The 24,682-nt window shown below is 49.0% G+C and overlaps 1 protein-coding gene and 2 long non-coding RNA genes across 5 annotated transcripts in view; 1 reads left to right on the top strand and 2 right to left on the bottom strand.

Annotated features, from left to right (window-relative positions):
* Positions 1–5,495: 5,495 nt before the first annotated feature.
* LOC127932708 (uncharacterized) lies at positions 5,496–6,764 on the bottom strand. Its single transcript, XR_008146388.1, has 2 exons — positions 5,813–6,764; positions 5,496–5,744 (listed from the first exon to the last, which is right to left on the bottom strand). It is a non-coding gene; the product is annotated as an uncharacterized LOC127932708 (long non-coding RNA).
* A 612-nt stretch (positions 6,765–7,376) lies between these two features.
* LOC127932532 (uncharacterized) lies at positions 7,377–8,635 on the top strand. 3 transcript variants are annotated; one of them, XR_008145905.1, is made up of 4 exons: positions 7,379–7,516; positions 7,558–7,698; positions 7,865–8,022; positions 8,499–8,635. It is a non-coding gene; the product is annotated as an uncharacterized LOC127932532 (long non-coding RNA). The 3 variants fall into 3 exon arrangements; XR_008145904.1 differs by lacking the exon at positions 8,499–8,635 and having other exon boundaries at positions 7,377–7,516; positions 7,865–8,077; XR_008145906.1 differs by lacking the exon at positions 8,499–8,635 and having other exon boundaries at positions 7,599–7,698; positions 7,865–8,077.
* Positions 8,369–24,682, bottom strand: part of epn3b (epsin 3b) — a 36,091-nt gene continuing 19,777 nt past the window's right edge. The window contains exons 2-12 of the mRNA XM_052528388.1: positions 23,318–23,527; positions 20,274–20,432; positions 19,479–19,562; positions 17,447–17,636; positions 17,290–17,376; positions 15,657–15,775; positions 13,700–13,786; positions 10,483–10,594; positions 10,103–10,360; positions 9,667–9,900; positions 8,369–8,884 (exon numbers count right to left, since the gene is read on the bottom strand). Coding sequence (XP_052384348.1) covers positions 8,607–8,884; positions 9,667–9,900; positions 10,103–10,360; positions 10,483–10,594; positions 13,700–13,786; positions 15,657–15,775; positions 17,290–17,376; positions 17,447–17,636; positions 19,479–19,562; positions 20,274–20,432; positions 23,318–23,386 — 1,677 coding nt within the window. The 5' untranslated portion in view covers positions 23,387–23,527 and the 3' untranslated portion in view covers positions 8,369–8,606. The remainder of the gene's footprint in view (positions 8,885–9,666; positions 9,901–10,102; positions 10,361–10,482; positions 10,595–13,699; positions 13,787–15,656; positions 15,776–17,289; positions 17,377–17,446; positions 17,637–19,478; positions 19,563–20,273; positions 20,433–23,317; positions 23,528–24,682) is intronic.

The following is a 24,682-nucleotide window of genomic DNA, read 5'->3' as shown; positions in this document are numbered from 1 at the left end:
TAGTAAGGATCTGGTAGCCTCCTATACTAAGGGTATGGTAGTCTCCTATACTAAGGGTCTGGTAGTCTCCTATACTAAGGGTCTGGTAGTCTACTATACTAAGGGTCTGGTAGTCTACTATACTAAGGGTCTGGTAGTCTACTATACTAAGGGTCTGGTAGTCTCCTATACTAAGGGTCTGGTAGTCTCCTATACTAAGGGTCTGGTAGTCTACTATACTAAGGGTCTGGTAGTCTACTATACTAAGGGTCTGGTAGTCTACTATACTAAGGGTCTGGTAGTCTACTATACTAAGGGTCTGGTAGTCTACTATACTAAGGGTCTGGTAGTCTACTATACTAAGGGTCTGGTAGTCTCCTATAGTAAGGATCTGGTAGCCTCCTATACTAAGGGTATGGTAGTCTCCTATACTAAGGGTCTGGTAGTCTCCTATACTAAGGGTCTGGTAGTCTACTATACTAAGGGTCTGGTAGTCTCCTATACTAAGGGTCTGGTAGTCTCCTATACTAAGGGTCTGGTAGCCTCCTATACTAAGGGTCTGGTAGTCTCCTATACTAAGGGTCTGGTAGTCTCCTATAGTAAGGATCTGGTAGCCTCCTATACTAAGGGTATGGTAGTCTCCTATACTAAGGGTCTGGTAGTCTCCTATACTAAGGGTCTGGTAGTCTCCTATACTAAGGGTCTGGTAGTCTACTATACTAAGGGTCTGGTAGTCTCCTATACTAAGGGTCTGGTAGCCTCCTATACTAAGGGTATGGTAGTCTCCTATACTAAGGGTCTGGTAGTCTCCTATACTAAGGGTCTGGTAGCCTCCTATACTAAGGGTCTGGTAGTCTACTATACTAAGGGTCTGGTAGTCTACTATACTAAGGGTATGGTAGCCTCCTATACTAAGGGTATGGTAGTCTACTACACTAAGGGTATGGTAGTCTACTATAATAAGGGTTTGGTAGTCTCCTATACTAAGGGTCTGGTAGCCTCCTATACTAAGGGTATGGTAGTCTACTACACTAAGGGTATGGTAGTCTACTATAATAAGGGTTTGGTAGTCTCCTATACAAAGGGTCTGGTAGCCTCCTATACTAAGGGTATGGTAGTCTACTACACTAAGGGTATGGTAGTCTACTATAATAAGGGTTTGGTAGTCTCCTATACAAAGGGTCTGGTAGCCTCCTATACTAAAGGTCTGGTAGTCTACTATACTAAGGGTCTGGTAGTCTACTATACTAAGGGTCTGGTAGCCTCCTATACTAAGGGTATGGTAGTCTACTACACTAAGGGTATGGTAGTCTACTATAATAAGGGTATGGTAGTCTCCTATACTAAGGGTCTGGTAGTCTCCTATACTAAGGGTCTGGTAGTCTCCTATACTAAGGGTCTGGTAGTCTCCTATACTAAGGGTCTGGTAGCATCCTATACTAAGGGTCTGGTAGTCTCCTATACTAAGGGTCTGGTAGCCTCCTATACTAAAGGTCTTGTCATTCTCTGCCCAGTGCTGCCCCCTGTTGCATGTGGGAGGTATCTCCTCTCCAAACCACCAGATACACACGTATGTCATTATACACACCAAGAGACTAGAACATGTATACAATCCAGGCTGAGGCTTCCCTGTGTGGAGCTTTTGACTTCACACATGAACACCATGTGCAGTGTGTGTGTGTGTCTGTGATACTTCTGGTTAGAGTGATGATTAGAGCTAGAGTGTAATTAGTGTATTTAGACAGACAGTCAGACATTAAAGGGTCTGGGGCTGGAGGAGAACATTGCTCACAAACGCACGTTACTGTCTACATCTCCCGTGGTTTTGAGGGAGCTGTTCTACTAAGCTGTATGGAATTGTTTTAAGAAGTAGGGGTGCTGAGGGTGCTGTTCTACTAAGCTGTATTGGATCATTTTAAGGTGTAGGGGAGATGAGGGTGCTGTTCTACTAAGCTGTATGGAATTGTTTTAAGGTGTAGGGGTGCTGAGGGTGCTGTTCTACTAAACTGTATGGAATTGTTTAAGAGGTACTGGGGGAACAGGAGGACAGGTTGGGGAATCACTGGGAGTACTGGAGGAGAGGTTGGGGAATCACTGGGAGTACAGGAGGAGAGGTTGGGGAATCACTGGGAGTACTGGAGGAGAGGTTGGGGAATCACTGGGAGTACTGGAGGACAGGTTGGGGAATCACTGGGAGTACTGGAGGAGAGGTTGGGGAATCACTGGGGAACAGGAGGACAGGTTGGGGAATCACTGGGAGTACTGGAGGAGAGGTTGGAGAATCACTGGGGGAACAGGAGGACAGGTTGGGGAATCACTGGGAGTACTGGAGGAGAGGTTGGGGAATCACTGGGAGTACTGGAGGAGAGAGGTTGGGGAATCACTGGGAGTACTGGAGGAGAGGTTGGGGAATCACTGGGAGTACTGGAGGAGAGGTTGGGGAATCACTGGGAGTACAGGAGGAGAGGTTGGGGAATCACTGGGGGAACAGGAGGACAGGTTGGGGAATCACTGGGAGTACTGGAGGACAGGTTGGGGAATCACTGGGAGTACTGGAGGAGAGGTTGGGGAATCACTGGGAGTACTGGAGGAGAGGTTGGGGAATCACTGGGAGTACTGGAGGAGAGGTTGGGGAATCACTGGGAGTACTGGAGGAGAGGTTGGGGAATCACTGGGAGTACTGGAGGAGAGGTTGGGGAATCACTGGGAGTACTGGAGGACAGGTTGGGGAATCACTGGGAGTAGGTTGGAGGAGAGGTTGGGGAATCACTGGGAGTACAGGAGGGAGGTTGGGGAATCACTGGGAGTACTGGAGGAGAGGTTGGGGAATCACTGGGGGAACAGGAGGACAGGTTGGGGAATCACTGGGAGTACTGGTACTGGAGGAGAGGTTGGGGAATCACTGGGAGTACTGGAGGAGAGGTTGGGGAATCACTGGGAGTACTGGAGGACAGGTTGGGGAATCACTGGGAGTACTGGAGGAGAGGTTGGGGAATCACTGGGAGTACTGGAGGAGAGGTTGGGGAATCACTGGGAGTACTGGGGAGGACAGGTTGGGGAATCACTGGGAGTACTGGAGGACAGGTTGGGGAATCACTGGGAGTACTGGAGGACAGGTTGGGGAATCACTGGGAGTACTGGAGGACAGGTTGGGGAATCACTGGGAGTACTGGAGGACAGGTTGGGGAATCACTGGGAGTACTGGAGGAGAGGTTGGGGAATCACTGGGAGTACTGGAGGAGAGGTTGGGGAATCACTGGGAGTACTGGAGGAGAGGTTGGGGAATCACTGGGAGTACTGGAGGACAGGTTGGGGAATCACTGGGAGTACTGGAGGAGAGGTTGGGGAATCACTGGGAGTACTGGAGGAGAGGTTGGGGAATCACTGGGAGTACTGGAGGACAGGTTGGGGAATCACTGGGAGTACAGGAGGAGAGGTTGGGGAATCACTGGGAGTACAGGAGGAGAGGTTGGGGAATCACTGGGAGTACTGGAGGAGAGGTTGGGGAATCACTGGGAGTACTGGAGGAGAGGTTGGGGAATCACTGGGAGTACTGGAGGAGAGGTTGGGGAATCACTGGGAGTACAGGAGGAGAGGTTGGGGAATCACTGGGAGTACAGGAGGAGAGGTTGGGGAATCACTGGGAGTACAGGAGGAGAGGTTGGGGAATCACTGGGAGTACAGGAGGAGAGGTTGGGGAATCACTGGGAGTACTGGAGGAGAGGTTGGGGAATCACTGGGAGTACTGGAGGAGAGGTTGGGGAATCACTGGGAGTACTGGAGGAGAGGTTGGGGAATCACTGGGAGTACTGGAGGAGAGGTTGGGGAATCACTGGGAGTACTGGAGGAGAGGTTGGGGAATCACTGGGAGTACTGGAGGAGAGGTTGGGGAATCACTGGGAGTACTGGAGGAGAGGTTGGGGAATCACTGGGAGTACTGGAGGAGAGGTTGGGGAATCACTGGGAGTACTGGAGGAGAGGTTGGGGAATCACTGGGAGTACAGGAGGAGAGGTTGGGGAATCACTGGGAGTACTGGAGGACAGGTTGGGGAATCACTGGGAGTACTGGAGGACAGGTTGGGGAATCACTGGGAGTACAGGAGGGGAGGTTGGGGAATCACTGGGAGTACTGGAGGAGAGGTTGGGGAATCACTGGGAGTACAGGAGGACAGGTTGGGGAATCACTGGGAGTACAGGAGGAGAGGTTGGGGAATCACTGGGAGTACTGGAGGAGAGGTTGGGGAATCACTGGGAGTACAGGAGGAGAGGTTGGGGAATCACTGGGAGTACAGGAGGAGAGGTTGGGGAATCACTGGGAGTACTGGAGGACAGGTTGGGGAATCACTGTGAAAAGGGTGGTCAGATGAGGTGATGCATTACATCATTATTCACTGATCAGTGATTTCTCTTTCTCACTCTCTCTTTACTGCAGTCTGGCTCCCCTGGGTAAGAGACTCTGCTCGTGTGTGTGTGTGCTGTGTGTGTGTGTGTGTGTGTGTGTGTGTGTGTGTGTGTGTGTGTGTGGCAGAATCTAGGAGACGAAGGGGAGGAAACATTCAGCCAATGAACAGAGCAGTGATTCAGAACACTGTGTCCTGTGACCTCAGTGATGACATCACTACTGTATCTCTAGGATTCTGTCAAAGATTGGAGAGGAATCCTCAAACACCCCACCCACCCCCACCCCACACACCCCCACACACCCCCCACCCCACCCCACCCCACCCACCCCACACACACCCCACCCACCACCCCCCACCCCACCCACACCCACACCCCACACCACACACCCCCCACCCCACCCCCACACACACCCCACCCACCCCCCACACCCCCACCCACCACACACCCCACCCCCACCCACCACACCCCCACACACACACACCCCACCCACCACACACACACCACACACCCCACCCCACCCCCACCCCCAGCACCCCCACCCCACCCACCCCACACACACACACACCCCACCCCACCCACACACACACACCCCCACCCACCACACACCACCACACACACCCCCACCCACCACACCCCCACCCCACCCACCACACCCCCACACACCCCACCCACCACACCACCACACCCACCCCAGCCCCCACCCCACCACCACACACACACACCCCACCCACCACACACACACCCCCCACACACACACCCCACCCACCACACGCACCCCCCCACCCCACACACACACACACCACCCACACACGCACACACCACCCACCACACACACCCCCCACACACACACACACACCACACCCCACACACACACACCACCCCCCACACACACACACACCCCACCACAACCCCCACACACCACACCACCCCCCACCACACACACACACACACACACACACACCCCCACACACCCCCACACCACACACTCCCCCCACACACACCACACCACACACACACCCCACCACCCCCCACCACACACAGATAAACCAGACAGAAACATCCTGATCCACTCATTCTTCTTCAGAGAAAAGAGCAGTAAAACACGTGCAGTGTTAAAATGCAACAAACACCATCATTTATTAGTATATAGTTGTTCATATACTGTATATCAGTCTAATAAATACCTACAGTAGCCTGTGTGTGTATCTATGCACACATTCACATCCATCTGTCTGTCAGTGCAGAGAAGACATCACAGCTCATCACTCCTCCTGAGAGAGATAGACTATACCTTCTCTCTCTCTTTCATTCTCTCTCTCTGTCCATCCATCATCACTCCTCCTGAGAGAGAGAGACTATACCTTCTCTCTCTCTTTCATTCTCTCTCTCTGTCCATCCATCATCACTCCTCCTGAGAGAGAGACTATACCTTCTCTCTCCCTTTCATTCTCTCTCTCTGTCCATCCATCATCACTCCTCCTGAGAGAGATAGACTATACCTTCTCTCTCTCTTTCATTCTCTCTCTCTGTCCATCCATCATCACTCCTCCTGAGAGAGAGAGACTATACCTTCTCTCTCTCTTTCATTCTCTCTCTCTGTCCATCCAGAAGTCCACTTCCACTTAGTGTCATCTTGTTGGCTGGGAAAGTGGTCTCCCTGAGGTCCTCCAAGACGCCACAGGAGCTGGGTTTGCAAAGCATTGTGGGTCTGTCGACAAGACAGGCACGAGGGTCTGAGAATACAATCAACCATGTCCGTTTGACCAAGTTTAATCCGGTTAGGTCGAGTTAGGTCTGGTTTAATCCAGTCAGGTCCAGTTGGTAAAGCATGTTAGGTCCCGTGCAGAGAGGGTTAGACTGGGGGGATGAGGGGCAGAGAGGGTTAGACTGGGGGATGAGGGGCAGAGAGGGTTCGACTGGGGGATGAGGGGCAGAGAGGGTTAGACTGGGGGATGAGGGGCAGAGAGGGTTAGACTGGGGGATGAGGGGCAGAGAGGGTTAGACTTGGGGATGAGGGGCAGAGAGGGTTAGACTGGGGGATGAGGGGCAGAGAGGGTTAGACTGGGGGATGAGGGGCAGAGAGGGTTAGACTGGGGGATGAGGGGCAGAGAGGGTTAGACTGGGGGATGAGGGGCAGAGAGGGTTAGACTGGGGGATGAGGGGCAGAGAGGGTTAGACTGGGGGATGAGGGGCAGAGAGGGTTAGACTGGGGGATGAGGGGCAGAGAGGGTTAGACTGGGGGATGAGGGGCAGAGAGGGTTAGACTGGGGGATGAGGGCAGAGAGGGTTAGACTGGGGGATGAGGGGCAGAGAGGGTTAGACTGGGGGATGAGGGGCAGAGAGGGTTAGACTGGGGGATGAGGGGCAGAGAGGGTTAGACTGGGGGGAGGAGGGGAAGAGAGGGTTAGACTGGGGGATGAGGGGCAGAGGGGTTAGACTGGGGGATGAGGGGCAGAGAGGGTTATACTGGGGGAGGAGGGGCAGAGAGGGTTAGACTGGGGGATGAGGGGCAGAGAGGGTTATACTGGGGGAGGAGGGGCAGAGAGGGTTAGACTGGGGGATGAGGGGCAGAGAAGGAAGGGGGTTGTAGAGCCAGTTTCCCCAGGCCTCAGAGGAAGGGGGTTGAGAGCCAGAGAGGCCTCAGAGGAAGGGGTTGTTGAGGCCAGCAGGTCTCAGAGGAAGGGGTTAGGGTTTGACTAGAGCCAGTTTCCCCCAGGCCTCAGAGGAAGGGGTTATTGTAGAGCCAGTTTCCCCCAGGACTCAGAGGAAGGGGCCGAGAGGGTTGTGGGGGAGAGCCAGTTTCCCCCAGGTCTCAGGGGAAGGGGTTGTTGTAGAGCCAGTTTCCCTCAGGTCTCAGAGGAAGGGGTTGTTGTAGAGCCAGTTTGAGGCCTCAGAGGAAGGGGTTGTTGTAGAGCCAGTTTCCCTCAGGCCTCAGAGGAAGGGGTTATTGTAGAGCCAGTTTCCCTCAGGTCTCAGAGGAAGGGGTTGTTGTAGAGCCAGTTTCCCCCAGACCTCAGAGGAAGGGGTTGTTGTAGAGCCAGTTTCCCCCAGGCCTCAGAGGAAGGGGTTGTTGTAGAGCCAGTTTCCCCCAGGCCTCAGAGGAAGGGGTTGTTGTAGAGCCAGTTTCCCCCAGGTCTCAGAGGAAGGGGTTGTTGTAGAGCCAGTTTCCCCCAGGCCTGGGAGGAAGGGGTTGTTGTAGAGCCAGTTTCCCCCAGGCCTCAGAGGAAGGGGTTGTTGTAGAGCCAGTTTCCCCCAGGCCTCAGAGGAAGGGGTTGTTGTAGAGCCAGTTTCCCCCAGGCCTCAGAGGAAGGGGTTGTTGTAGAGCCAGTTTCCCTCAGGCCTCAGAGGAAGGGGTTGTAGAGCCAGTTTCCCCAGGCCTCAGAGGAAGGGGGTTGTAGAGCCAGTTTCCCCAGGCCTCAGAGGAAGGGGTTGTTGTAGAGCCAGTTTCCCCAGGCCTCAGAGGAAGGGGTTGTAGAGCCAGGTTGTAGAGCCAGTTTCCCTCAGGTCTCAGAGGAAGGGGTTATTGTAGAGCCAGTTTCCCCCAGGCCTCAGAGGAAGGGGTTGTTGTAGAGCCAGTTTCCCCCAGGCCTCAGAGGAAGGGGTTGTAGAGCCAGTTTCCCCCAGGCCTCAGAGGAAGGGGTTGTTGTAGAGCCAGTTTCCCCCAGGCCTCAGAGGAAGGGGTTGTAGAGCCAGTTTCCCCAGGCCTCAGAGGAAGGGGTTGTTGTAGAGCCAGTTTCCCCCAGGCCTCAGAGGAAGGGGTTGTTGTAGAGCCAGTTTCCCCCAGGCCTCAGAGGAAGGGGGGTTGTAGAGCCAGTTTCCCCCAGGCCTCAGAGGAAGGGGTTGTTGTAGAGCCAGTTTCCCCCAGGCCTCAGAGGAAGGGGTTGTTGTAGAGCCAGTTTCCCCCAGGCCTCAGAGGAAGGGGTTTGTAGAGCCAGTTTCCCCAGGTCTCAGAGGAAGGGGTTATTGTAGAGCCAGTTTCCCCCAGGCCTCAGAGGAAGGGGTTGTAGAGCCAGTTTCCCCCAGGCCTCAGAGGAAGGGGTTATTGTAGAGCCAGTTTCCCCCAGGCCTCAGAGGAAGGGGTTGTAGAGCCAGTTTCCCCCAGGCCTCAGAGGAAGGGGGTTGTAGAGCCAGTTTCCCCCAGGTCTCAGAGGAAGGGGTTGTAGAGCCAGTTTCCCCCAGGCCTCAGAGGAAGGGGTTGTTGTAGAGCCAGTTTCCCTCAGGTCTCAGAGGAAGGGGTTGTGGCTGTGTGTGTGAGATTGGGGCGGGACGCGGTGGGCTGGGGCGGGGGAGAGGGGGAGGAGGGGATGGGGGAGGTTAGAGGGGAGGTCCAGGAGGCCGGGGGAGGGCTGGGTGTGGTGTGGGAGAGGGAGGGGGAGAGAGGGGCTGTAGGGGAGGGTGTGAGGGGGGAGTGGGGAGGTGGAACAGGGACGGAGCATCTGGTTGAGTGTGAGACGGGGCTGGTCACAGTGAAATGGGTTGGTGGGAGAGGGAACACTCAGACCTGGAGAGAGAGACAGATCTATAACACCAATTTAAATACAACCCAGATTTATGTTGATTTATTTTCACTTTTGTACTTTAACTTTTTGCACATCGTTACAACACTGTATATAGACATAATATGACATTTGAATATGACTTTATTATTTTGTAACTTTTGTGAGTGTAATGTTTACAGTTCATTTTTATTGTTTATTTCACTTTTGTATATTATCTACTTCACTTGTTTTGGCAATGTGGAGAGGGTGGGAGGGGAGGGTGGGAGGGAGGGAGAGAGAGGAGGGGAGGGAGGGAGGGAGGAGGGAGAGGAGGGAGGGAGAGAGAGGAGGGAGGGAGGGAGGGAGGGAGGGAGGGAGGGAGGAGGGAGGGAGAGAGAGAGGGAGGGAGGGAGGGAGGAGGGAGGGAGGGAGGGAGGGAGGGAGGGAGGGAGGGAGGGAGGGAGGGAGGGGGAGGGAGGGAGGGAGGGGAGGGAGGGAGGGAGGGAGGGGAGGGAGGGAGAGAGGAGGAGGGAGGGAGGGGAGGGAGAGGAGGGAGGGAGGGAGGGAGGGAGGGAGGGAGGGAGGGAGGGAGGGAGGGAGGGGGAGAGAGAGGGGGGGAGGAGAAGGAGGGGGAGAGAGAGAGGAGGGGGATAGAGAGGAGGGGGACAGAGAGAGGAGGGGGAGAGAGCGAGGAGGGGGAGAGAGAGGAGGGGGAGAGAGAGGAGGGGGAGAAAGTTATAGTATTTAGACACTGGCAGTGTGAGTTGATATTTTTGACAGTAGGTGTGTGTGTGTGTCTCCTCACCTAAGAGGAAGGGGTTGTTGTGGGTCCTGCTAGGAGGATTAGGGGGGATGAGTGCATCCAGGTTGACGAGCGACGCCCCCGTAGGTCCCAGGAAGGCTTCTGGGGTGCGACACATCCGGGGGGGCGCGTAGCCCTGAGGGGGGGCGAGACGGGACAGGTCAAACATCTCCGGACTGCCCCCCCCTCGCCCGTTCACCTCGGGGGACAGGACACGCTCCCCAAACAGGTCTGGGCCTGTGGAGGGGGAGGGAATGACATCAGCAGGAAAACATGCAGTATAAACACAACATATACGTACAGGAAGACAACAAGTGTGTGTGTGTGTGTGTGTGTGTGTGTGTGTGTGTGTGTGTGTGTGTGTGTGTGTGTGTGTGTGTGTGTGTGTGTGTGTGTGTGTGTGTGTGTGTGTGTGTGTGTGTGTGTGTGTGTGTGTTACCAGTAGGACTGCCAGGTTGAGGTGGTCCCTCTCCTCCTTTACACTCCTCCTCCCTGACAGAGAAGGGATCCGTCCTATCAGTACCGTCCCCTGTAAGAGGGTGCGGGCTCTCCCAGCCGTGATTGACAGGGCTGGATGATGATGTGGGTGGAGCTACCCAGGTGGGAGAGCGTGACGGAGCCCAAGGATTGGTTGGGCTGCTGGAGGAGGGGCGGGTCTTCCAGGGACTACCAATCACAGGAGTGTTGGAGTGGACTGCTATTGAGAGAGAGAGTGCGCACGTTTTGCAATACAGGGTTTTCATAGCAGAGCGCGCGCATGTGTGTGTGTGTGTGTGTGTGTGTGTGTGTGGGGAGGGGGGGGAAGCGTGTACCACTCACCCACAGAGTCCCAGGGGTCAGAGGTCACAGCAGGCTGGGCGTCCCAGAGGTCGTCAGTTGGGGGCGGAGCCTCAGAGGGGCCAAAGATATCCACCAGATTCAACATGGCGGACTGGAGAGAAACAGAATCATAAACATCTGGTTGTCAAGGAGACGCTGCCTTCAGAGTCACGGGCTGATTGTCCAGCAGCTATGGGACACAACAGACCGGCTTAAGATTGTCCACAACATGTAAACCAACATGTTTATTCAAACCATAAATACGTTTGCACAATGAGCACTTGTTGTCTCTCAAATACATCGTTACAGCGGTTGGTTAGCTAACTAGCGGATTTTTGCCATATCAGCATAGACGAGTCAAAACAAGATAACATGGTATCAACAACTAGACAACATGGTATCAACAACAAAACAACATGGTATCAACAACAAGACAACATGGTATCAACAACATGGTATCAACAACAAGTCAACATGGTATCAACAACAAGACAAAACAACACGGTATCAACAACAAGACAACATGGTATCAACAACAAGACAAAACAAGACAACACGGTATCAACAACAAGACAAAACAAGACAACATGGTATCAACAAGACAACATGGTATCAACAACAAGACAAAACAAGACAACATGGTATCAACAACAAGACAAAACAAGATAACATGGTATCAACAACAAGATAACATGGTATCAACAACAAGACAAAACAACATGGTATCAACAACAAGACAAAACAACATGGTATCAACAAGACAAAACAAGATAACATGGTATAAACAACAAGACAAAACAACATGATATCAACAACAAGACAAAACAACATGGTATCAACAACAAGACAAAACAACATGGTATCAACAACAAGACAAAACAACATGGTATCAGCAAGACAAAACAAGATAACACGGTATAAACAACAAGACAAAACAACATGATATCAACAACAAGACAAAACAACATGGTATCAACAACAAGACGAAACAAGACAACACGGTATCAACAACAAGACAACATGGTATCAACAACAAGACAACATCGTATCAACAAGACAAAACAACATGGTATCAACAACAAGACAACATGGTATCAATAAGACAAAACAAGACAACATGGTATCAACAAGACAACATGGTATCAACAACAAGACAAAACAAGACAACACGGTATCAACAACAAGACAAAATGGTATCAACAACAAGACAAAACAAGACAACATGGTATCAACAACAAGACAAAACAAGACAACATGGTATCAACAACAAGACAAAACAAGACAACATGGTATCAACAACAAGACAACATGGTATCAACAACAAGACGAAACAAGATAACATGGTATCAACAACAAGACAAATGGTATCAACAACAAGACAAAACAAGATAACATGGTATCAACAACAAGACAACATGGTATCAACAACAAGACAAAACAAGACAGCATGGTATCAAAAACAAGGCAAAACAAGATAACATGGTATCAACAACAAGACAACATGGTATCAACAACAAGACAAAACAAGATAACATGGTATCAACAACAAGACAAAACAAGATAACATGGTATCAACAACAAGACAACATGGTATCAACAACAAGAACAAAACAAGACAACATTGTATCAACAACAAGACAACATGGTATCAACAACAAGACAACATGGTATCAACAACAAGACAACACGGTATCAACAACAAGACAAAACAAGACAACATGGTATCAACAACAAGACAAAACAACATGGTATCAACAACAAGACAACACGGTATCAACAACAAGACAACACGGTATCAACAACAAGACAAAACAAGACAACATGGTATCAACAACAAGACAAAACAAGCTGAAATGATCCCCCACAATGCAGCTCTGACCTTCAGAATCATAACAAAGCATATCTCTCTCCCTCTCCAAGTGAAGTAGATGATATACAAAAGTAAAATGAACAGTAAACATTACACTCACAAAAGTTACAAATGTCATTATGTATATATACAGTGTTGTAACGATGTATAAATGGTTAAAGTACAAAAGGGAAAATAAATAAGCATAAATATGTGTTGTATTTACAATGGTGTTTGTTCTTCACTGGTTGCCCTTTTCTTTCACCCAGTAGATATGGGAGTTTATCAAAATTGGATTTGTTTTCAAATTCTTTGTGGATCTGTGTAATACGAGGGAAATGTGTCTCTCTAATATGGTCATACGTTGGACAGGAGGTTAGGAAGTGCAGCTCAGTTTCCACCTCATTTTGAGGGTAGTGTGCACATACCCCGTCTTCTCTTGAGAGCCAGGTCTGGCTACGGCGGCCTCTCAATAGCAAGGCTATGCTCACTGAAAGCTTTCCTTAAGTTTGGGTCAGTCACGGTGGTCAGGTATTCTGCCACTGTGTACTCTCTGTTTAGGGTCAAATAACATTCTAGTTTGCTCTGTTTTTTTTGTTAATTCTTTCCAATGTGTCAAGTAATTCTCTTTTAGTTTTGTCTAATTGTGTTGCTGTCCTGGGGCTCTGTGTGGTGTGTTTGTGAACAGAGTCCCAGGACCAGCATGCTTAGGGGACTCTTCTCCAGGCTCATCTCTCTGTGGGTGATGGCTTTGTTATGGAAGGTTTGGGAATCGCTTCTCTGTCTCTCTGTCTCACTCACACACCCCCTCACCTCCCCACACACCCTCACCTCCCCTCACCTCCCCACACACCCCCTCACCTCCCCACACCACCTCCCCACACCCCCCCCATCTCCCCTCACCTCACCTACTCACCTCCCACACACCCCTCACCCCCCCCCACACCCTCACCTCCCCACACACCCCCATCTCCCCTCACCTCCCCACCCCCCCTCCCCACACACCCCCACCTCCCCCACCTCAACTCCCCACACACCCCCTACACCCCCTCCCCCACACACCCCCCCACCCCCTCCCCCCACACCCCCCACCCGACACACCCCCTCACCTCCCCTAACCTCCCCACACACCCCCTCACCTCCCCCCACACCCCCTCACCTCCCCCACACACCCCCCCTCACCTCCCCCACACCCCCTCACCCCCGACACCCCCCCCACCTCGACACACCCCCTCACCTCCCCTCACATCCCCACACCTCCCCTCACCACCACACACCCCCTCACCTCCCCTCACACCTCCCCACACACCCCCTCACCTCCCCACACACCCCCTCATCTCCCCACACCTCCCCTCACACCCCCCTCACCTCTCCTGTCCCTGTGTGACTGTCCCTTCTGTTCTCGTCCAGGGCTCTCTGCAAAAACGACTCATCTCCTTGGAGACAACGCTGGTCCTGCAGAGGCGGCATGGTGACATCATCAACACAGTTTCCATGGAGACACTGTGGACACACGATGCAGACATGACACACACACACACATTACAGTTATTTTATTTACAATATTTTAGGAAAACAACTGAACTGTTAGAAAGACAGAAAGGAAAAGGGATTGATATTATCAGCCAGTGAAGAGGAAGCAGAAGGACAAAGTTAAGGTCACCTCAACCATACAGCCCTGTAATGGAGAGGAGGGAGGGAGGAGGAGGAGGGAGAGGAGAAGAGGAGGGAGGGTGAGGAGGAGGAGGAGAAGAGGAGGGAGGAGGGAGAGGAGGAGAGGAGGGAGAGGAGTAGAGGAGGGAGGAGGGGGAGGAGGAGGAGGAGGGAGGAGGAGGGAGGAGAGGAGGGAGAGGAGGGGGATAGGAGGAGGGGAGGGAGGAGGGAGAGGAGAGAGAGGGAGGGGAGGAGAGGAGGGAGGAGGGAGGGAGGGAGGGAGGAGAGGGAGGGAGGGGGGAGGGGGAGGAGGGAGGGAGGAGAGGGAGGGAGGGAGGGAGGAGGAGGGAGGAGAGGGAGAGGGAGAGGAGGGAGGGAGGAGAAAGGGAGGAGAGGAGGGAGGGAGGGAGGGAGGGAGGGAGGGAGGGAGGAGGGAGGGAGGAGGGAGGGAGGGAGGGGAGGGAGGGAGGGAGGGAGGGAGGGAGGAGGGAGGGAGGGATGAGGAGGAGAGGGAGAGAGGGAGAGGAGGGAGTGAGCAGAGGAGAGGAGGGAGAGGAGGAGAGGAGGGAGTGGAGGATAGGAAGAGAGGAGGGTGAGGAAAAGGAGGAGAGGGAGTGGGAGGGATGAGGAGGAGAGGAGAGAGGGAGGGAGGGAAAGGAAGAGAGGAGAGAGGAGAGAGGGATAGGAGTGGGAGGGATGAGGAGGAGAGGGGAGAGGGAGGGAGGGAAAGGAAGAGGGGAGAGGGATAGGAGTGGGAGAGATGAGGAGGAGAGGGGAGAGGGAGGGAGGGAAAGGAAGAGAGGGAGAGAGGGATAGGAGGGAGAGGGAGGGATGAGAGGGAGGGAAAGGAAGAGAGGAGAGAAGGAGAGGAGGGAGAGGGAGAGGAGGAGAGGTAGAGGAGTGGGAGGGATGAAGGGAATATGGTAGATTAAACTAGGAGAAGGAGCTGACAGAGGTAAGGATGGAATCTGGAGGGGGACAGAATAGTTAGTTAGAGGACAGGATTCACATGGCATTGCAGGAGGTTACCATATACACACTGGTGAAGCAGGCAGAGGAGGGACAATCTGCAGTGTGTGTGTGTGTGTGTGTACCTGCTCGTGCTCCTCTTTGCTAAGGCTCAGAGCTATCTGGAGCTGTGTGTCATCTGTCTCCATAGCAATGGGAGGAGGTGGGGCCAGCTGAAGAGGGGTTGTGTCAGTGATTAACATCTGACTAACCAATGACCATTCAGCATTAATCAGGAGAGAGAAAGAGAGAGAGAGAGAAGAGAGGAGACAGAGAGAGGAGAGAGACCATCTGCAGTATGAACCTAGGGAGTAAGAGGGTAACCACAGCAACACACTTTCCCACATCACTGCTAAGGAACGGACACAGCAGGGTTGTATTCATTAGTGCACACGGTAGCTACATGTTTTGCAACGGAAAAACAAAAACAAGCTTTTCCTATTGGACAAGTTCATGTAGTCCCCCCCCAACGTTTGCTTCCCTTTGGGCCCAAGTTAATACACCCCAGCAGTTGTGTGTTGTCTGTCCCACCACACAGTGGTGCTGTTGAGCTCATTGAGCTGGTGTTGGTGACAACGCTGATATGACAGATGCACTCTGAGAGGCGGTGTAGGAGTCCAGCCCACCTCACTGACTCACACTTCAGAATGTGTGTGTGTTTCACCTTCTCACTCTCCTCTCTGCTCATGGCCAGGGCCAGCTGTAACTGTAGCTCCTCCTCTCCGCTGGTCTGGGGGCGGGCCTGTTCTAGATCAGACGCTTCACGAGGAGAGGATGAAGAGGCTGGGGGAGAGAGAGAGATGGGGGAGAGTTGGGGGAGGGAGAGAGACAGAGAGACAGAGAGAGAGAGACAGGGGGGACAGAAACAGATATAGAGAGGATAAATATTAGTCAGTTGTCTTGTGTTATTCATAGCTTTAATCTATTTCATTGATTGTCCAGACTCCATTTGTGCTGTGTGTGTGTATGAAGTTGTGTGGTCGTGCTTGAATATACTCAGTTAAATGAGAGGTTTAAAATGAGCACACACACAGGTGAAGTAAAAGTCTATGAAGTATCATTCTGAATGTGGTACTACATTAAAAGGAAGGTATTAAAGTCTACACTCACAGTTAAAGGGGAAGTGTTAAAGTCTACACTCACAGTTAAAGGGGAAGTGTTAAAGTCTACACTCACAGTTAAAGGGGAAGTGTTAAAGTCTACACTCACAGTTAAAGGGGAAGTGTTAAAGTCTACACTCACAGTTAAAGGGGAAGTGTTAAAGTCTACACTCACAGTTAAAGGGGAAGTGTTAAAGTCTACACTCACAGTTAAAGGGGAAATGTTAAAGTCTACACTCACAGTTAAAGGGGAAGTGTTAAAGTCTACACTCACAGTTAAAGGGGAAGCGTTGATGTCTACACTCACAGTTAAAGGGGAAATGTTAAAGTCTACACTCACAGTTAAAGGGGAAGTGTTAAAGTCTACACTCACAGTTAAAGGGGAAGTGTTAAAGTCTACACTCACAGTTAAAGGGGAAGTATTAATGTCTACACTCACAGTTAAAGGGGAAGTATTAATGTCTACACTCACAGTTAAAGGGGAAGTATTAATGTCTACACTCACAGTTAAAGGGGAAGTATTAATGTCTACACTCACAGTTAAAGAGGAAGCGTTGATGTCTACACTCACAGTTAAAGGGGAAGTATTAATGTCTACACTCACAGTTAAAGGGGAAGTATTAATGTCTACACTCACAGTTAAAGAGGAAGCGTTGATGTCTACACTCACAGTTAAAGGGGAAGTATTAATGTCTACACTCACAGTTAAAGGGAAGTATTAAAGTCTACACTCACAGTTAAAGGGGAAATGTTAAAGTCTACACTCACAGTTAAAGGGGAAGTGTTAAAGTCTACACTCACAGTTAAAGGGGAAGTGTTAAAGTCTACACTCACAGTTAAAGGGGAAGTATTAATGTCTACACTCACAGTTAAAGGGGAAGTATTAATGTCTACACTTACAGTTAAAGGGGAAGTATTAATGTCTACACTCACAGTTAAAGAGGAAGCGTTGATGTCTACACTTACAGTTAAAGGGGAAGTATTAATGTCTACACTCACAGTTAAAGGGGAAGCGTTGATGTCTACACTCACAGTTAAAGGGGAAGTGTTAAAGTCTACACTCACAGTTAAAGGGGAAGTGTTAAAGTCTACACTCACAGTTAAAGGGGAAGTATTAAAGTCTACACTCACAGTTAAAGGGGAAGTGTTAATGTCTACACTCACAGTTAAAGGGGAAGTATTAAAGTCTACACTCACAGTTAAAGGAGGAGGGCGAGCCCCGGGAGCGGATGAACTGTTCCCCGTAGTGAGCTGCTATATTTGGCTGGCTGGTCCTTCGCCCTGGTTGGTACGCTGGCGGTACCACTCCATGTCCCGTCCCCCTCCTCCTCCCCCCGTCCCCCTCCTCCTCCCCCCGTCCCTCCTCCTCCTCCTCCTCCTCCTGTTCCAGCCGTCATGCGTTCTTTAGTGGTCAACGCCTGGCTCCTCTCCTGTCTGAGCCGTTCCTCGTCCCTGAGTAGAGACACCAGCTGGCGGGCCTTCTCCCTCACGTTGCCCCCCTGGTCCCGGCCATCCCGGTCCATGTACTGGAAGTCCCGCAGCGTCTACACGGAGACATGATGATGAGGGTTTAATATTACATTCATTCCTTTGCATTATATCATATACACATAATGATTTACATATTTTCATTAAAAACTTTATTTTGATGAAATTATTCATACTATTTCATCCGTCCACAAGATAATAGTCCCGACACAAATCTAGGGTTGCTATCCAAGCCGGCTGGACATTCGTTATATCGGTTCCGTAGCCAGTCCTTTTTGTTCTGTACTAATGGATGCGACCCAATAGTTGGTTCTATGAGCCATAAAGGCGTTTACCTGGCTGACAACGTTCTGGTCTCTTGCTGGCTAGCTAGCCAACTACGGTTAGTTCTGTATCTATGTATAGTTGGTTAGACATGTACCTAGCTAGCCAACTACGGTTAGTTCTGTATCTATGTATAGTTGGTTAGACATGTACCTAGCTAGCCAACTACGGTTAGTTCTGTATCTATGTATAGTTGGTTAGACATGTACCTAGCTAGCCAACTACGGTTAGTTCTGTATCTATGTATAGTTGGTTAGACATGTACCTAGCTAGCCAACTACGGTTAGTTCTGTATCTATGTATAGTTGGTTAGACATGTACCTAGCTAGCCAACTACGGCCAACTAGGGTTTGTTCTGTATCTAGTTGGTTAGACATGTACCTAGTTCTGCTATGTATAGTTGGTTAGCCAGCTAGCCTACGGTTTGTTCTGTATCTATGTATAGTTGGTTAGACATGTACCTAGCTAGCCAACTACGGTTAGTTCTGTATCTATGTATAGTTGGTTAGACATGTACCTAGCTAGCCAACTAGGGTTTGTTCTGTATCTATGTATAGTTGGTTAGACATGTACCTAGCTAGCCAACTACGGTTAGTTCTGTATCTATGTATAGTTGGTTAGACATGTACCTAGCTAGCCAACTACGGTTTGTTCTGTATCTATGTATAGTTGGTTAGACATGTACCTAGCTAGCCAACTACGGTTAGTTCTGTATCTATGTATAGTTGGTTAGACATGTACCTAGCTAGCCAACTACGGTTTGTTCTGTATCTATGTATAGTTGGTTAGACATGTACCTAGCTAGCCAACTAGGGTTTGTTCTGTATCTATGTATAGTTGGTTAGACATGTACCTAGCTAGCCAACTACGGTTAGTTCTGTATCTATGTATAGTTGGTTAGACATGTACCTAGCTAGCCAACTACGGTTAGTTCTGTATCTATGTATAGATGGTTAGACATGTACCTAGCTAGCCAACTAGGGTTTGTTCTGTATCTATGTATAGTTGGTTAGACATGTACCTGGATGGCAACGTTCCGGTCCCTTGCTAGCTAGCTAGCCAACTACGGCTAACTTACAGTCACGTAGAACAGTGCAGCCAGAATAACAGCAGAGTAGCTGCATTTGTTTAAGCTGTTTTCTAGTGACAATTATTTGGATACATCCATAACAATGAGCTAATGAAGGGTTCTTCGACCGTCCCCATAGGAGAACACTTTTTAGTTCCAGGTAGAACCCTTTTTGGCTCCAGGTAGAACCCTTTTGGGTTCCATGTAGAACCCTCTGTTGAAAGGGTTTTGCATGGAACACAAAAGGGTTCTACCTGAAACTAAAAAGGGTTCTTCAAAGGGTTCTCCTCAGGGGACGGTCGAAAAACCCTTTAAGGTTCTCGATAGCACCTTTCTTTCTACGAGAGGAGAGCAGGAGTCCACTGCAGCATTTATATTATTTTGTGCCAGAACACCCTCCCCACCGTACCCCAGTTTCCCCCACCCACCTGTATGGTGAATGAGTTCTCCCTGCCATTTTGTGCCAAAACACCCTCCCCACCGTACCCCAGTTTCCCCCACCCACCTGTATGGTGAATGCGTTCTCGCGGCACTGCTGAGCCACTCTCTCTGAGCCGGTCTTGATCAAGTAGTCGAGCAGCGTCAGGGCCTTGTCATATAATATAACTTTTATTTCTACTGCACATTTCATACAGACACCACAACTCAAGATGCTGTACATACTAAAACAAACATTTAAATACATAACTTAAATATATATCTAGATAAAAATAACATAAAAGCTGCATAGAATGATAAAAATGAGTACCAACCCACAGGAATAGGATAATAAAACAAGACCAAAATAGACTGATTTAAAGCTGGAAAATGTAACTATTCCATATTCACATTCTCATTGAAAGCAAGTCTCAGAAGCAGTAGATCTGCTCTATGTCCGCTATTTCTACGCTTCCCCTCTTAAGTATTGTTTTGGGCATATTTTACTCTGGGTTTTGTACAGCAGCTTCAAACAGTTGAAAGTACAATATTTTTGGTTATGGAAAATATAATTCACAGCAGTTTAGATGGTACAATGATTATCTATACAATGGCTGCTTGTTTTGCCACATACACTATTAGGATTTTAGCAACCAGGAAATGGTAGACGTAATGGTGTCTCTTTAAAGGTGTTTACCTTGTAGATGTAAATGGTGTCTCTTTAAAGGTGTTCACCTTGTAGACCTAATGGTGTCTCTTTAAAGGAGTTCACCTTGTAGACCTAATGGTGTCTCTTTAAAGGTGTTTACCTTGTAGACCTAATGGTGTCTCTTTAAAGGAGTTCACCTTGTAGACCTAATGGTGTCTCTTTAAAGGAGTTTACCTTGTAGACGTGTCTCCAGTTCTTCCCGTGGTCGTTGAGGCGTTTCCAGACCATGCCCATGACCTCAGCAAACGCCACCACGTTAAAGGTGAGGTCAGCGATCTCTGACATCAGCGAGGAGGAGGGGCCCCACGGGTCGTTGGACGTCGCCTCGCGCACCTGGTTGAGGAGGGAGGGGTATTGGAATGAGAGAAAGTAGTATCACACACCAGGTTTAGAAGAGGGGGGGGTACGATTTCTGGTAACATTTGACCTATAATGATGGGCTGCTGCCCAGTGTAGCAGGTGTGAAAGGTAGGGGCTACCAATAGTGTAGAAAGGCTTTGTAAGTAGTCAATAAATCATTAATGAACATTTATCAATTCATAGCTGAGTACGGGAACATCAAACTGAATAGCAAGCTACCTGACATTACACCACAGTGCTACCTGACATTACACCACAGTGCTACCTGACATTACACCACAGTGCTACCTGACATTACACCACAGTGCTACCTGACATTACACCACAGTGCTACCTGACATTACACCACAGTGCTACCTGACATTACACCACAGTGCTACCTGACATTACACCACAGTGCTACCTGACATTACACCACAGTGCTACCTGACATTACACCACAGTGCTACCTGACATTACACCACAGTGCTACCTGACATTACACCACAGTGTTACCTGACATTACACCACAGTGCTACCTGACATTACACCACAGTACTACCTGACATTACACCACAGTGCTACCTGACATTACACCACAGTGCTACCTGACATTACACCACAGTGCTACCTGACATTACATTACACCACAGTGCTACCTGACATTACACCACAGTGCTACCTGACATTACACCACAGTGCTACCTGACATTACACCACAGTGCTACCTGACATTACACATACCTACATTACACCACAGTGCTACCTGACATTACACCACAGTGCTACCTGACATTACACCACAGTGCTACCTGACATTACACCACAGTGCTACCTGACATTACACCACATTACACCACAGTGCTACCTGACATTACACCACAGTGTTACCTGACATTACACCACAGTGCTACCTGACATTACATTACACCACAGTGCTACCTGACATTACATTACCACAGTGCTACCTGACATTACACCACAGTGCTACCTGACATTACACCACAGTGCTACCTGACATTACACCACAGTGCTACCTGACATTACATTACACCACAGTGCTACCTGACATTACATTACACCACAGTGTTACCTGACATTACACATTACACCACAGTGCTACCTGACATTACACCACATTACACCACAGTGCACCACAGTGTTACCTGACATTACATTACACCACAGTGCTACCTGACATTACACCACATTACACCACAGTGCTACCTGACATTACACCACAGTGCTACCTGACATGACATTACACCACAGTGCTACCTGACATTACATTACACCACAGTGCTACCTGACATTACACCACATACCTACATTACACCACAGTGCTACCTACACCACAGTGTTACCATTACATTACACCACAGCGCTACCTGACATTACATTACACCACAGTGCTACCTGACATTACATTACACCACAGTGCTACCTGACATTACACCACAGTGTTACCTGACATTACACCACAGTGCTACCTGACATTACACCACAGTGCTACCTGACATTACACCACAGTGCTACCTGACATTACATTACACCACAGTGCTACCTGACATTACATTACACCACAGTGCTACCTGACATTACACCACAGTGCTACCTGACATTACACCACACCTGACATTACACCACAGTGCTACCTGACATTACACCACAGTGTTACCTGACATTACATTACACCACAGTGTTACCTGACATTACACCACAGTGTTACCTGACATTACACCACAGTGTTACCCATTACACCACAGTGTTACCTGACATTACACCACAGTGCTACCTGACATTACATTACACCACAGTGCTACCTGACATTACATTACACCACATACCTGACATTACACCACAGTGCTACCTGACATTACCTGACATTACACCACAGTGCTACCTGACATTACACCACAGTGTTACCTGACATTACACCACAGTGCTACCTGACATTACATTACACCACAGTGCTACCTGACATTACACCACAGTGTTACCTGACATTACACCACAGTGTTACCTGACATTACACCACAGTGTTACCTGACATTACACATTCGATTCCCGGGACCACATTACACCACAGCGTCCTGAAATTACATTACACCACAGTGCTACCTGACATTACACAGTGTTACCTGACATTACACCACAGTGTTACCTGACATTACACCACAGTGCTACCTGACATTACACCACAGTGACATTACACCTACCTGACATTACATTACACCACAGTGCTACCTGACATTACATTACACCACAGTGCTACCTGACATTACACCACAGTGCTACCTGACATTACACCACAGTGTTACCTGACATTACACCACAGTGCTACCTGACATTACACCACAGTGTTACCTGACATTACATTACACCACAGTGCTACCTGACATTACATTACACCACAGTGTTACCTGACATTACACCACAGTGTTACCTGACATTACACCACAGTGTTACCTGACATTACATTACACCACAGTGTTACCTGACATTACACCACAGTGTGACATTACATTTACCACATTACACCACAGTGTTACCTGACATTACACCACAGTGACATTACACCACAGTGACATTACATTACACCACAGTGCTACCTGACATTACACCACAGTGCTACCTGACATTACACCACAGTGTTACCTTACATTACACCACAGTGCTACCTGACATTACACCACAGTGCTACCTGACATTACATTACACCACAGTGCTACCTACACCACAGTGTTACCTGACATTACACACCACAGTGTTACCTAAATAATACACCCAGCCGGGGCCCACAGGTGGGGACACAACTTTCTACAACACACAGAAGGAAATAATAAAATATAGTAGAGTTAGTAGAGTTAGTTAGTCACCTTGATCTCTGCCTCAGAGTAGTTGTGAACGATGTTCTTCACCTGGCGACGCAACGCTGAGGTCGTCATGGTGACTCGTGTTGCGGTGGGTGGAGGGGCGTAAGGTAAATGTTAGAGGGAGTGGGGTAAGGGGGTTGGGATGAAAGGGAGGAGGAGGGAGGTAGTTGAGGCGGTAGTTTCCGCTCTTTAGAGAGGGGGTCAGAGCGACCACTAGAAGAGAGAGAGAGAGGGGGATAGGGAGGGAGAGAAGGAGAAAGGAGAGAAAGACAAAATAAACAGAGCGATAGTCAGACAATTAAACTCTAAAATAACAATTAAAATGTGTTAATACAAGTCAATCATCATCATCAACTCAACTGCTCCTTAGTTAATTAGCTAATTATCCAGTAATATGACTACGAAACACCTAAACTGTTAAATAGCTAGTTACCATATTCCCCATATAGTGAACCCTATTCCCCATATAGTGAACCCTATTCCATATATAGTGAACCCTATTCCCCATATAGTGAACCCTATTCCATATATAGTGAACCCTATTCCATATATAGTGAACCCTATTCCTCATATAGTGAACCCTATTCCATATATAGTGAACCCTATTCCCATATAGTGAACCCTATTCCCCATATAGTGAACCCTATTCCATATACAGTGAACCCTACCCATATTGAACCCTATTCCCCATATAGTGAACCCTATTCCCCTATATATAGTGAACCCTATTCCATATATAGTGAACCCTATTCCATATATAGTGAACCCTATTCCATATATAGTGAACCCTATTCCCTATCATAGTGAACCCTATTCCATATATAGTGAACCCTATTCCTCATATAGTGAACCCTATTCCATATATTCCATTATATAGTGAACCCTATTCCCCATATAGTGAACCCTATTCCTATATAGTGAACCCTATTCCCCATATAGTGAACCCTATTCCCCATATAGTGAACCCTATTCCCCATATAGTGAACCCTATTCCCCATATAGTGAACCCTATTCCATATATTGAACCCTATTCCATATATAGTGAACCCTATTCCATATATAGTGAACCCTATTCCTATAGTGAACTATTCCATATATTGAACCATATTCCCCATATAGTGAACCCTATTCCATATATAGTGAACCCTATTCCATATATAGTGAACCCATATATTGAACCCTATATATAGTGAACCCTATTCCATATATAGTGAACCCTATTCCTCATATAGTGAACCCTATTCCATATATAGTGAAACCCTATTGAACCCTATTCCATATAGTGAACCCTATTCCATATAGTGAACCCTATATAGTGAACCCTATTCCATATATAGTGAACCCTATTCCATATATAGTGAACCCTAT

The sequence above is a fragment of the Oncorhynchus keta genome, chromosome 10 (genome assembly GCF_023373465.1).
Source record: "Oncorhynchus keta strain PuntledgeMale-10-30-2019 chromosome 10, Oket_V2, whole genome shotgun sequence".
NCBI classification, from domain to species: domain Eukaryota; kingdom Metazoa; phylum Chordata; class Actinopteri; order Salmoniformes; family Salmonidae; genus Oncorhynchus; species Oncorhynchus keta.
The sequence above is the reverse complement of the archived record's forward strand: the minus strand, read 5'-3'. Positions and strand labels throughout refer to the sequence as shown.